The 14,451-nt window shown below is 49.8% G+C and overlaps 1 protein-coding gene across 5 annotated transcripts in view; it reads left to right on the top strand.

Moving 5' to 3' along the window:
* Positions 1-1,931: 1,931 nt before the first annotated feature.
* The window catches only part of LOC110523943 (cyclin-dependent kinase-like 5), a 185,318-nt gene continuing 172,798 nt past the window's right edge, over positions 1,932-14,451 (top strand). For all 5 annotated transcript variants that reach the window (XR_016489292.1, XR_016489228.1, XM_036980806.2 and 2 more), the window contains exons 1-2: positions 1,932-2,117; positions 7,404-7,639. Coding sequence is in view for 3 of the 5 variants with exons in the window: in XM_036980806.2 (XP_036836701.2) it covers positions 7,576-7,639 (64 nt within the window). In the remaining 2 variants the exon portion in view is untranslated. The remainder of the gene's footprint in view (positions 2,118-7,403; positions 7,640-14,451) is intronic.

The following is a 14,451-nucleotide window of genomic DNA, read 5'->3' as shown; positions in this document are numbered from 1 at the left end:
TTTCCACTGCCATTTTGGGATTTTCGGACAACTTCCGTATGTTGCACACCGTGTTCAGCCAATCAGGTTGCAGCAGTCTGTTGTTAATCCCTGGCTGAACACTGGGCGCAACATCAGGAAGTAGCATTAGCCACTCTAGCAAGGGTGGTGGAAAATTGTGTTTTGTTAAGACAGTACGCATATTTTCCCATTTTTTCCCCCAACGGACATAAAGATATGGAGGAATCTGATGCCTTTCTAGCCAGAATGGAAGATGCTTTGTGTAGGAACTGGTTGCAGTAGGACACGAGTGTATTTTCGTCTGGACACAGCCTAGATGATAGTGGAGATCTAGCGCCCACTAGTGGTTGCCTAGGATGTGGACACCAAGGAACTTGAATCTCTCAATTTGCTCCACTGCAGGCCCGTCTTTTTCCTGGAGTCCACAATCATCTCTAATGCTTGTGGGGTCAAAATGAGCAAATCAGAGAATACCATCATGACAGTCTCATCTTTCTATAGAGTGGTCACATTATTTCTCCAAACCGTTGGAACTGTACAGATGTTTTTATTGAGAAAACAATGTTTTTGGGATGCCTCATGGTCTGACAAATGTGGAAGGCCTCCAAATTCGGGGAAAAAAATCAAATCAAATGTTATTTGTCACATACACATGGTTAGCAGATGTTAATGCGAGTGTAGCGAAATGCTTGTGCTTCTAGTTCCGACAATGCAGTAATAACCAACGAGTAATCTAGCTAACAATTCCAAAACTACTACCTTATACACACAAGTGTAAAGGGATAAAGAATATGTACATAAAGATATATGAATGAGTGATGGTACAGAGCGGCATAGGCAAGATGCAGTAGATGGTATCGAGTACAGTATATACAGTGCCTTGCGAAAGTATTCGGCCCCCTTGAACTTTGCGACCTTTTGCCACATTTCAGGCTTCAAACATAAAGATATAAAACCATATTTTTTGTGAAGAATCAACAACAAGTGGGACACAATCATGAAGTGGAACGACATTTATTGGATATTTCAAACTTTTTTAACAAATCAAAAACTGAAAAATTGGGCGTGCAAAATTATTCCGCGTTTGCGGAAGGCCTCCAAATGCGGAAGTCCTCCAAATGTGGAAGGCCTCCAAATGTGGAAGGCCTCTATTGACGGATGTGGTATTTTGAGACACAGCCCATGCAAGAAACATCTCTACCGTAAACAGACACATTCTGATTGGGATTTTTGTATTATGCTAATTAGATTGCCTCAGGGGCACCGTAGTTTTTATTTTATTTTCATGATTTAAAAATAAATTACCTAAGTACTTTACACCACTGCTAACAATACTTACAGTTTGCAATGATAGTACATTTTTTCACATCTAAATGAGTGATAACCTTTTATGAGACCATGTAGCTTGTCTTTGCCAGTTTTAGTCTGTACTTACTGTTATTGACTGTAGACATTATGGCGAGTTCTGTAAAGGTAGTAGCTTGTCCAGAGAGGATGGAAAACTTTAGTGGAAAACTTATTTAAAACTCTTTGGCTTGGCTGCCTGTGATGTCACCTTTAGGCCAGGTGGGGGCATAAGAATGTGAGGAATTTTACAACACTTCTACAGATAGCTACTAGGATTACTTTCTCTGCATGAATTAATTGAAGATGAAAAAAGGAAATCGTTGCTATTGTCTGACTCCGTGTTAACGTAGAACCATAGATAACTGGATTTTGATCTACTAAATATATGCCACCGAGTAGGATCCCTCTTATGGTAAAACAACAAACATTTTCGAATTAAATTATTAATTAGGTCTAAATCAAAATGTTGATAATTATGTACAAAATAACTTTATTGACGACTTTTTTGGTGAACTGACGTTATTGTCAGAAGTATGTCCCGCCCATTTAACCCTCACAGTATTTTCCGCACCTTCATTGGTTTCACACAAGGAAGGCGTTGGTATAATGAACCCTAGTCCATTTTGACTGGATAGCGTTACGTCACTCAAAACTGTTGCTTGGCAGCGTTACTTGGTGGTGTTGTCAAGCGGAGGCTTACTGTTGCTGCAATTAAAATTCCTGCCTTGGATGTGGACTATGGGTCCAGTTCATCACTTTACAAACACTGAGTGAGTAACGTTTTTTTTGTCGTCCATTAGAAATACTGAGTAGGTAGGAAAATACCGTACGTTTAAGATGACGTGTTTTTATCAGCCGTTTTATTTAGGCATTTAGTGCGTAGTATCCCCTCTGTAGAGCACGTAGTTAGGTTACTCGATGCTGGATCTGTGTGGCTAGCAAGCTAACGTTAGATCAAGGGCATAATGTCAATCCTGTACTGTGTAACGTTAAGTGCAATGTTCTCGTGTTGGATTTTCTTGTTCTTTGTTTTCTTATGTTGTTTAGCTGTCTAGTATTGATATGATAGAGAGCTCTCTAGCTGCCTGACACCCAGTACAGTAATATGTGTGGGTTAAAAAACATGCTCCTGCTAGCCTACTTGCATCACACACACACACACACACACACACACACACACACACACACACACACACACACACACACACACACACACACACACACACACACACACACACACACACACACACACACACAGGCTCTAACGGACCTTTTGAACACATTGATTTGAGTTATGGCTGAACTATTGTCTAGGTCTAGCCTGACTGTGGATATTTAACATGTAGCTTCATACAATTAACCTATAATCCAATTACTAATAGGCCTGCACTGCATAGGAGTAGGGTTTCCAGGTTTCATTACTAATAGGTATGTACTGTATAGGAGTAGGATTACAAGGTTTTAATACTAATAGGTCTGTACTGTATAGGAGTAGGGTTTCCAGGTTTCATTACTAATAGGTCTGTACTGTATAGGAGGAGTAGGGTTTCCAGGATTCATTACTAATAGGTCTGTACTGTATAGGAATAGGGTTACAAGGTTTTAATACTAATAGGCCTGCACTGCATAGGAGTAGGGTTTCCAGGTTTCATTACTAATAGGTCTGTACTGTATAGGAGGAGTAGGGTTTCCAGGATTCATTACTAATAGGTATGTACTGTATAGGAGGAGTAGGGTTTCCAGGATTCATTACTAATAGGTATGTACTGTATAAGAGTAGGGTTTCCAGGATTCATTACTAATAGGTATGTACTGTATAGGAGGAGTAGGGTTTCCAGGATTCATTACTAATAGGTCTGTACTGTATAGGAGGAGTAGGGTTTCCAGGTTTCATTACTAATAGGTATGTACTGTATAGGAGTAGGATTACAAGGTTTTAATACTAATAGGTCTGTACTGTATAGGAGTAGGGTTTCCAGGTTTCATTACTAATAGGTCTGTACTGTATAGGAGGAGTAGGGTTTCCAGGATTCATTACTAATAGGTCTGTACTGTATAGGAATAGGGTTACAAGGTTTTAATACTAATAGGCCTGCACTGCATAGGAGTAGGGTTTCCAGGTTTCATTACTAATAGGTCTGTACTGTATAGGAGGAGTAGGGTTTCCAGGATTCATTACTAATAGGTCTGTACTGTATAGGAGGAGTAGGGTTTCCAGGATTCATTACTAATAGGTCTGTACTGTATAGGAGGAGTAGGGTTTCCAGGATTCATTACTAATAGGTCTGTACTGTATAGGAGGAGTAGGGTTTCCAGGATTCATTACTAATAGGTATGTACTGTATAAGAGTAGGGTTTCCAGGATTCATTACTAATAGGTATGTACTGTATAGGAGGAGTAGGGTTTCCAGGATTCATTACTAATAGGTATGTACTGTACAGGAGGAGTAGGGTTTCCAGGATTCATTACTAATAGGTCTGTACTGTATAGGAGGAGTAGGGTTTCCAGGATTCATTACGAATAGGTATGTACTGTATAGGAGTAGGATTACAAGGTTTTAATACTAATAGGTCTGTACTGTATAGGAGGAGTAGGGTTTCCAGGATTCATTACTAATAGGTCTGTACTGTATAGGAGGAGTAGGGTTTCCAGGATTCATTACTAATAGGTCTGTACTGTATAGGAGGAGTAGGGTTTCCAGGATTCATTACTAATAGGTCTGTACTGTATAGGAGGAGTAGGGTTTCCAGGATTCATTACTAATAGGTCTGTACTGTATAGGAGGAGTAGGGTTTCCAGGATTCATTGCTAATAGGTCTGTACTGTATAGGAGGAGTAGGGTTTCCAGGATTCATTACTAATAGGTCTGTACTGTATAGGAGGAGTAGGGTTTCCAGGATTCATTACTAATAGGTCTGTACTGTATAGGAGGAGTAGGGTTTCCAGGATTCATTACTAATAGGTCTGTACTGTATAGGAGTAGGGTTACAAGGTTTTAATACTAATAGGTCTGTACTGTATAGGAGTAGCCTACTGTATGGTTTCATTACTAATAGGTATGTACTGTATAAGAGTAGGGTTTCCAGGTTTCATTACGAATAGGTCTGTACTGTATAGGAGGAGTAGGGTTTCCAGGATTCATTACGAATAGGTATGTACTGTATAGGAGGAGTAGGGTTTCCAGGATTCATTACGAATAGGTATGTACTGTATAGGAGGAGTAGGGTTTCCAGGATTCATTACGAATAGGTATGTACTGTATAGGAGTAGGGTTACAAGGTTTTAATACTAATAGGTCTGTACTGTATAGGAGTAGCCTACTTTGCTTGCTAGCTAGCCAACTACGGCTAACTCACAGTCACGTCAAACGTCAGAAAGAATAACTACAGTAGCTGCATTTGTTTAATTTTTTTTCTAGTGACATTTATTTGTATACATCCATAACGATGACCTAATGAGGCGTGATTTCACCTGGCGTAGAAAATGTGCTCTCTCGTCAGGAAACTGTTGTTGAGAGGAGCTAGCCAACAACACAGCTAACACAATCACCTCAAACTAAAGCTGGAAAGACTACAAACTAGCTGCACTTCGTTTTGTTTGACCTTTTTATCAATTTACATTTCTTTAAATATATCCATGTGCACTATCAGTCAAATGTTTGGACACACCTACTCATTCCAGGGTTCTAGAACACCTACTCATTCCAGGGTTCTAGAACACCTACTCATTCCAGGGTTCTAGAACACCTACTCATTCCAGGGTTCTAGAACACCTACTCATTCCAGGGTTCTAGAACACCTACTCATTCCAGGGTTTTTCTTTATTTTTATACTATTTTCTACATTGTAGAATAATAGTGAAAAAAACACATGGAATCATTTAGTAACCAAAAAAAGTGTTAAACAAATCCAAATATATTTGAGATTCTTCAAAGGAGCCACCCTTTGCCTTGCTGACAGCTTTGCACACTCTTGGCATTATTCTAAAGAAATAAAAACAACGACAGTAACAACGACAATAAAAACAAAAAGACAGTGAACAATAACAGTAACAAGGCTGTATACAGTAGAGAGGCTGTATACAGTAGAGAGGCTGTATACAGTAGAGAGGCTGTATACAGTAGAGAGGCTGTATACAGTAGAGAGGTTATATACAGTAGAGAGGCTATATACAGTAGAGAGGCTATATACAGTAGAGAGGCTGTATACAGTAGAGAGGCTGTATACAGTAGAGAGGCTGTATACAGTAGAGAGGCTGTATACAGTAGAGGTTGTATACAATAACAAGGCTGTATACAGTAGAGAGGCTGTATACAGTAGAGAGGCTGTATACAGTAGAGAGGCTGTATACAGTAGAGAGGCTGTATACAGTAGAGAGGCTGTATACAGTAACGAGGCTGTATACAGTAGAGAGGCTGTATACAGTAGAGAGGCTGTATACAGTAGAGAGGCTGTATACAGTAGAGGTTGTATACAATAACAAGGCTGTATACAGTAACGAGGCTGTATACAGTAGAGAGGCTGTATACAGTAGAGAGGCTGTATACAGTAGAGAGGCTGTATACAGTAACGAGGCTGTATACAGTAACGAGGCTGTATACAGTAGAGAGGCTGTATACAGTAGAGAGGCTGTATACAGTAGAGAGGCTGTATACAGTAGAGAGGCTGTATACAGTAGAGAGGCTACACACAGACACCGTTTAGTCAGGCTGATTGAGGTAGTATGCACATGTAGATATGGTTAAAGTGACTATGCATACAGTATATGATGAAGAGAGAGTAGCAGTAGCCTCGCTACTGTTATTTTATTGTTGCTCTTTAATTATTAGTTATTTTTCTTTTTTACTTCAGTTTATTTTAGTAAATACTTTCTTAACACTTATTTTTCTTAATTAAGGGCTTGTAATTAAGCATTTCACTGTAAGGTGAAACACCTTACAACACCTGTTGTATTTGGCGCATGTGACATACAATTTGATTTGATTTAACATTTTGCCAGCTGATTCATGATTTCGACTGGCTGAGAAACGCTGCCTGGCTGTCTGTCTTGTCCCGACTCCCGACACGTTAATTACTATGGGAAAGCTGGAGATCGAATTTGAATATTGAAACAACATTGCAAATGTCTGCGAGACAGACAGCAAGGTTGATACACATCTCCACTGTTAAACTAAATGTTAGTCTAAAGGAAATGTGAGATAATGTCTAGATGCTTTTTATAGTGTGGATCAAGTTTATAAATTGCCTGGCTGGGCTGATGAGACAGTGGATTGTGCAGTCAGATGGAACAGAGTAAATAGACATTTTAACATCATAGATTTAACCGGTGGTAACTTCTGGAATAGACATCGGCTGGAATGAGCTTTTAACCAATCAGCATTCAGGATTAGACCCACCCGTTGTATAAAATAATAGGTCTCCTTGTTGTCATTGGCAACAATTGTTCCCTAATTTTCTTATATAATCCAGATGTTTATTTTCAGGAGCATATCTGTTTTTCTCTTGTAGTCTGTGTTCAGTAACACCGTGCTGGTGAGGATAATTTGCCAGCTGATTTGAAGGTGTTGAATTCCACTGACTCTGTCCATTACCACGCATGATTCATCCTGTTGTTGGAAACCAAATGAAGGCATGATCTTCTACACTGCTCACTGCATTCCTGTTCACATTGTGCAGCGGTTGCTGCTGAAACAAAAGAGGAAGGATCATCTGTGTTGTGTGTTCAGCTGTTTGCAGAGCTTAGTTGCAGGAGATCAGCCACCACCTATAATCACCTGTAGCCTTCTGATCTGAGCCTGTCAGTTAGTGGAGAGAGAGGGAGCAGCAGAGTCATGTTGACTGTACTAGGATGCTGCCTGCCTGGTTTATTTTAGCTCTGGATTCTGCATACTGAACCCACAGCTATGTGGGAGATGAGGAGAGGAGGTGTTCATGAACAGTCAGCACTTAAAGGGATAGCTCACTCATAAAAGTTGGCCAGGTGTTTTCAGACCTAAAAAGTTAGCCTAATTATGTTCGATTCCTCTGCTCATTGTTGTGACTTCTTCTGTGTCCAGGTGAGGATGATCTGGTGAGGGAAAACCATTGAAAGGAGAATGTGTCGCGTCCTGAGGCCCACTGGTAGTCAACCCCTCCCAGGATCCAGGAGACCAGCCCAGACCCCCCTCCTCTAGCTGGGACACCTCTCTGACCCCACCTTGGACCTCACCCCAGCTGCCTTTTAACTTCATGAAGAACTCTGACGTTGGTGATGTGATGAATAAATTTGAAGTCCTTGGGATCGTAGGTGAAGGTAAGATCACTAGCTACGTTACTACCTTACCCACAGAATTGTTAGAAAGCCTCTGTATGTGTGTGTGCCGGCGCGCCTGCTTATGGTTATGGATCATGAAGCACTATAGAAATTAGAGGTTGACCGATTAATTGGAATGGCCGATTAATTAAGGCCAATTTCAAGCCCAGGGAGGAGCGAGGAGAGGGACGGAAGCTATACTGTTATACTTGCAATACTAAAGTGCATATAAGAACATCCAATAGTCAAAGGTAAATGAAATACAAATGGTACAGAGGGAAATAGTCCTATAATTCCTATAATAACTACGACCTAAAACTTTTTACCTTGGAATATTGAAGACTCATGTTAAAAGGAACCACCAGCTTTCATATGTTCTCATGTTCTGAGCAAGGAACTTAAACGTTAGCTTTCTTACATAGCACATATTGCACTTTTACTTTCTTCTCCAAAACTTTGAAAAGAAAATTGAACATGTTTCATTATTTACTTGATGCTAAATTGATTTTATTGATGTATTATATTAAGTTAAAATAAGTGTTCATTCAGTATTGTTGTAATTGTCATTATTACAAATTAATAAATAAAAATCGGCCGAGGTATCGGTGTTGAAAAATCATAATCGGTCGACCTCTAATAGAAATCAGAACATTTTTTCGGACTAGGCTACATAATACTGGAACGAGATATTGTGCCAGCCAGCCAGCCAGCCATGGTAACATGTCTTTCTCGCTCATGTTGTTGGTTTCCTGCAGTTCCCCTCTACCCAGTCCCTTCCCCCGCCCCATCCCCTTACCCAGTCCCTTCCCCAGCCCCAGCCCCATCCCCTCTACCCAGTCCCTTCCCCAGCCCCATCCCCTCTACCCAGTCCCTTCCCCAGCCCCATCCCCTCTACCCAGTCCCTTCCCCAGTCCCATCCCCTCTACCCAGTCCCTTCCCCTCTACCAAGCCCCATCCCCTCTACCCAGTCCCATCCCCTCTACCCAGTCCCATCCCCTCTACCCAGTCCCTTCCCCTCTACCCAGTCCCTCTACCCAGTCCCTTCCCCAACCCCATCCCTCTACCCAGTCCCTTCCCCAACCCCATCCCCTCTACCCAGTCCCTTCCCCAGCCCCATCCCCTCTACCCAGTCCCTTCCCTAATAGCCCCATCCCTCTACGCAGTCCCTTCCCCAACCCCACCCCCTCTACCCAGTCCCTTCCCCAGCCCCATCCCCTCTACCCAGTCCCTTCCCCAGCCCCATCCCCTTACCCAGCCCCTTCCCCAGCCCCATCCCCTCTACCCATCCCCTCTACCCAGCCCCTTCCCCAGCCCCATCCCCTCTACCCAGTCCCTTCCCCAGCCCCATCCCCTCTACCCAGCCTCTTCCCCAGCCCCATCCCCTCTACCCAGTCCTTTCCCCAGTCCCATCCCCTCTACCCAGTCCCTTCCCCTCTACCCAGTCCCTCTACCCAGTCCCTTCCCCAACCCCATCCCTCTACCCAGTCCCTTCCCCAACCCCATCCCCTCTACCCAGTCCCTTCCCCAGCCCCATCCCCTCTACCCAGTCCCTTCCCCAGCCCCATCCCCTCTACCCAGCCCCTTCCCCAGCCCCATCCCCTCTACCCAGCCCCTTCCCCAGCCCCATCCCTTCTACCCAGCCCCTTCCCCAGCCCCATCCCTTCTACCCAGCCCCTTCCCCTGCCCCATCCCCTCTACCCAGCCTCTTCCCCAGCCCCATCCCCTCTACCCAGTCCCTTCCCCAGCCCCATCCCCTCTACCCAGTCCCTTCTTCAGCCCCATCCCCTCTACCCAGCCCCATCCCCAGCCGCTTCCCCTCTACCCAGCCCCATCCCCTTACCCAGTCCCTCCCCAGCCCCATCCCCTCTACCGAGTCCCATCCCTCTACCCAGCCCCATCCCCTCTACCCAGTCCCATCCCCTCTACCCAGTCACTTCCCCTCTACCCAGTCCCTTCCCCAGCCCCATCCCCTCTACCCAGTCCCTTCCCCAGTCCCATCCCCTCTACCCAGTCCCATCCCCTCTACCCAGTCCCATCCCCTCTACCCAGTCCCATCCCCTCTACCCAGTCCCATCCCCTCTACCCAGTCCCTTCCCCTCTACCCAGTCCCTCTACCCAGTCCCTTCCCCAACCCCATCCCTCTACCCAGTCCCTTCCCCAACCCCATCCCCTCTACCCAGTCCCTTCCCCAGCCCCATCCCCTCTACCCAGTCCCTTCCCTAACCCCATCCCTCTACGCAGTCCCTTCCCCAACCCCATCCCCTCTACCCAGTCCCTTCCCCAGCCCCATCCCCTCTACCCAGTCCCTTCCCCAGCCCCATCCCCTTACCCAGCCCCTTCCCCAGCCCCATCCCCTCTACCCATCCCCTCTACCCAGCCCCTTCCCCAGCCCCTCTACCCAGTCCCTTCCCCAGCCCCATCCCCTCTACCCAGCCCCTTCCCCAGCCCCTCTACCCAGTCCCTTCCCCAGCCCCATCCCCTCTACCCAGTCCCATCCCCTCTACCCAGTCCCATCCCCTCTACCCAGTCCCTTCCCCTCTACCCAGTCCCTCTACCCAGTCCCTTCCCCAACCCCATCCCCTCTACCCAGTCCCTTCCCCAGCCCCATCCCCTCTACCCAGTCCCTTCCCTAACCCCATCCCTCTACCCAGTCCCTTCCCTAACCCCATCCCTCTACCCAGTCCCTTCCCCAACCCCATCCCCTCTACCCAGTCCCTTCCCCAGCCCCATCCCCTCTACCCAGCCCCTTCCCCAGCCCCATCCCCTCTACCCAGCCCCTTCCCCAGCCCCATCCCCTCTACCCAGTCCCTTCCCCAGCCCCATCCCCTCTACCCAGTCCCTTCCCCAGCCCCATCCCCTCTACCCAGTCCCATCCCCTCTACCCAGTCCCTTCCCCTGTACCCAGTCCCTCTACCCAGTCCCTTCCCCAACCCCATCCCTCTACCCAGTCCCTTCCCCAACCCCATCCCCTCTACCCAGTCCCTTCCCCAGCCCCATCCCGCTACCCAGTCCCTTCCCCAGCCCCATCCCCTCTACCCAGTCCCTTCCCCAGCCCCATCCCCTCTACCCAGTCCCTTCCCCAGCCCCATCCCCTTACCCAGCCCCCTCCCCAGCCCCATCCCCTCTACCCAGCCCCTTCCCCAGCCCCATCCCTTCTACCCAGCCCCTTCCCCAGCCCCATCCCCTCTACCCAGCCTCTTCCCCAGCCCCATCCCCTCTACCCAGTCCCTTCCCCAGCCCCATCCCCTCTACCCAGTCCCTTCCCCAGCCCCATCCCCTCTACCCAGTCCCTTCCCCAGCCCCATCCCCTCTACCCAGTCCCTTCCCCAGCCCCATCCCCTCTACCCAGCCCCATCCCCAGCCGCTTCCCCTCTACCCAGCCCCATCCCCTCTACCCAGTCCCTTCCCCAGCCCCATCCCCTTACCCAGCCCCTTCCCCAGCCCCATCCCCTCTACCCATCCCCTCTACCCAGCCCCTTCCCCAGCCCCATCCCCTCTACCCAGTCCCTTCCCCAGCCCCATCCCCTCTACCCAGCCTCTTCCCCAGCCCCATCCCCTCTACCCAGTCCTTTCCCCAGTCCCATCCCCTCTACCCAGTCCCTTCCCCTCTACCCAGTCCCTCTACCCAGTCCCTTCCCCAACCCCATCCCTCTACCCAGTCCCTTCCCCAACCCCATCCCCTCTACCCAGTCCCTTCCCCAGCCCCATCCCCTCTACCCAGTCCCTTCCCCAGCCCCATCCCCTCTACCCAGCCCCATCCCCAGCCGCTTCCCCTCTACCCAGCCCCATCCCCTCTACCCAGTCCCTTCCCCAGCCCCATCCCCTTACCCAGCCCCTTCCCCAGCCCCATCCCCTCTACCCATCCCCTCTACCCAGCCCCTTCCCCAGCCCCATCCCCTCTACCCAGTCCCTTCCCCAGCCCCATCCCCTCTACCCAGCCTCTTCCCCAGCCCCATCCCCTCTACCCAGTCCTTTCCCCAGTCCCATCCCCTCTACCCAGTCCCTTCCCCTCTACCCAGTCCCTCTACCCAGTCCCTTCCCCAACCCCATCCCTCTACCCAGTCCCTTCCCCAACCCCATCCCCTCTACCCAGTCCCTTCCCCAGCCCCATCCCCTCTACCCAGTCCCTTCCCCAGCCCCATCCCCTTACCCAGCCCCTTCCCCAGCCCCATCCCCTCTACCCAGCCCCTTCCCCAGCCCCATCCCTTCTACCCAGCCCCTTCCCCTGCCCCATCCCCTCTACCCAGCCTCTTCCCCAGCCCCATCCCCTCTACCCAGTCCCTTCCCCAGCCCCATCCCCTCTACCCAGTCCCTTCCCCAGCCCCATCCCCTCTACCCAGCCCCATCCCCAGCCGCTTCCCCTCTACCCAGCCCCATCCCCTTACCCAGTCCCTCCCCAGCCCCATCCCCTCTACCGAGTCCCATCCCTCTACCCAGCCCCATCCCCTCTACCCAGTCCCATCCCCTCTACCCAGTCACTTCCCCTCTACCCAGTCCCTTCCCCAGCCCCATCCCCTCTACCCAGTCCCTTCCCCAGTCCCATCCCCTCTACCCAGTCCCTTCCCCTCTACCAAGCCCCATCCCCTCTACCCAGTCCCATCCCCTCTACCCAGTCCCATCCCCTCTACCCAGTCCCTTCCCCTCTACCCAGTCCCTCTACCCAGTCCCTTCCCCAACCCCATCCCTCTACCCAGTCCCTTCCCCAACCCCATCCCCTCTACCCAGTCCCTTCCCCAGCCCCATCCCCTCTACCCAGTCCCTTCCCTAACCCCATCCCTCTACGCAGTCCCTTCCCCAACCCCATCCCCTCTACCCAGTCCCCTCCCCAGCTCCATCCCCTCTACCCAGTCCCTTCCCCAGCCCCATCCCCTTACCCAGCCCCTTCCCCAGCCCCATCCCCTCTACCCATCCCCTTTACCCAGCCTCTTCCCCAGCCCCTCTACCCAGTCCCTTCCCCAGCCCCATCCCCTCTACCCAGCCTCTTCCCCAGCCCCATCCCCTCTACCCAGTCCCTTCCCCAGTCCCATCCCCTCTACCCAGTCCCATCCCCTCTACCCAGTCCCATCCCCTCTACCCAGTCCCTTCCCCTCTACCCAGTCCTTCTACCCAGTCCCTTCCCCAACCCTATCCCCTCTACCCAGTCCCTTCCCCAGCCCCATCCCCTCTACCCAGTCCCTTCCCTAACCCCATCCCTCTACCCAGTCCCTTCCCCAACCCCATCCCCTCTACCCAGTCCCTTCCCCAGCCCCATCCCCTCTACCCAGTCCCTTCCCCAGCCCCATCCCGCTACCCAGTCCCTTCCCCAGCCCCATCCCCTCTACCCAGTCCCTTCCCCAGCCCCATCCCCTCTACCCAGTCCCTTCCCCAGCCCCATCCCCTTACCCAGCCCCCTCCCCAGCCCCATCCCCTCTACCCAGCCCCTTCCCCAGCCCCATCCCTTCTACCCAGCCCCTTCCCCAGCCCCATCCCCTCTACCCAGCCTCTTCCCCAGCCCCATCCCCTCTACCCAGTCCCTTCCCCAGCCCCATCCCCTCTACCCAGTCCCTTCCCCAGCCCCATCCCCTCTACCCAGTCCCTTCCCCAGCCCCATCCCCTCTACCCAGCCCCATCCCCAGCCGCTTCCCCTCTACCCAGCCCCATCCCCTTACCCAGTCCCTCCCCAGCCCCATCCCCTCTACCCAGTCCCATCCCTCTACCCAGTCCCATCCCCTCTACCCAGTCCCATCCCCTCTACCCAGTCCCTTCCCCTCTACCCAGTCCCTTCCCCAGTTCCATCCCTTCTACCCAGTCCCTTACCCATCCCCATCCCCTCTACCCAGTCCCTTCCCCAGCCCCATCCCCTCTACCCAGTCCCATCCCCTTACCCAGCCCCATCCCCTCTACCCAGTCCCTTCCCCAGCCCCATTCCCTCTACCTTGTCCCTTCCCCTCTACCCAGTCCCTTCCCCAGTTCCATCCCTTCTACCCAGTCCCTTCCCCAGCCCCATCCCTTCTACCCAGTCCCTTCCCCAGCCCCATCCCCTCTACCCAGCCCCTCCCCCAGCCCCATCCTCACTACCCAGTCCCTTACCCAGCCCCATCCCCTCTACCCAGTCCCTTACCCAGCACCATCCCCTCTACCCAGTCCCTTACCCAGCCCCATGCCCTCTACCCAGTCCCTTCCTCAGCCCCTTCCCCTCTACCCAGTCCCTTCCCCAGCCCCATCCCCTCTACCCATCCCCTAAACAATTTAACAATAACATGATCATGCAGTTTTCGTGCTTTATTTCACAAGCGAGAGGTTGAGTGTTGTGACCTAGCTGCTTTCTCTCTCTCACTCTCTTGACAGAACTAAATAAATGGTCCATTTCAGATAGGTTACAACTGGCATTATGTACAGTGCCTTGCGAAAGTATTCGGCCCCCTTGAACTTTGCGACCTTTTGCCACATTTCAGGATTCAAACATAAAGATATAAAACTGTATTTTTTTGTGAAGAATCAACAACAAGTGGGACACAATCTTGAAGTGGAACGACATTTATTGGATATTTCAAACTTTTTTAACAAATCAAAAACCGAAAAATTGGGCGTGCAAAATTATTCAGCCCCCTTAAGTTAATACTTTGTAGCGCCACCTTTTGCTGTGATTACAGCTGTAAGTCGCTTGGGGTATGTCTCTATCAGTTTTGCATATCGAGAGACTGAAATTCTTTCCCATTCCTCCTTGCAGAACAGCTCGAGCTCAGTGAGGTTGGATGGAGAGCATTTGTGAACAGCAGTTTTCAGTTCTTTCCACAGATTCTCGATTGGATTCAGGTCTGGACTTTGACTTG

The sequence above is a fragment of the Oncorhynchus mykiss genome, chromosome 1 (assembly GCF_057628025.1).
Source record: "Oncorhynchus mykiss isolate SJ-2025 chromosome 1, ASM5762802v1, whole genome shotgun sequence".
Classification (NCBI taxonomy): domain Eukaryota; kingdom Metazoa; phylum Chordata; class Actinopteri; order Salmoniformes; family Salmonidae; genus Oncorhynchus; species Oncorhynchus mykiss.
The sequence above is the reverse complement of the archived record's forward strand: the minus strand, read 5'-3'. Positions and strand labels throughout refer to the sequence as shown.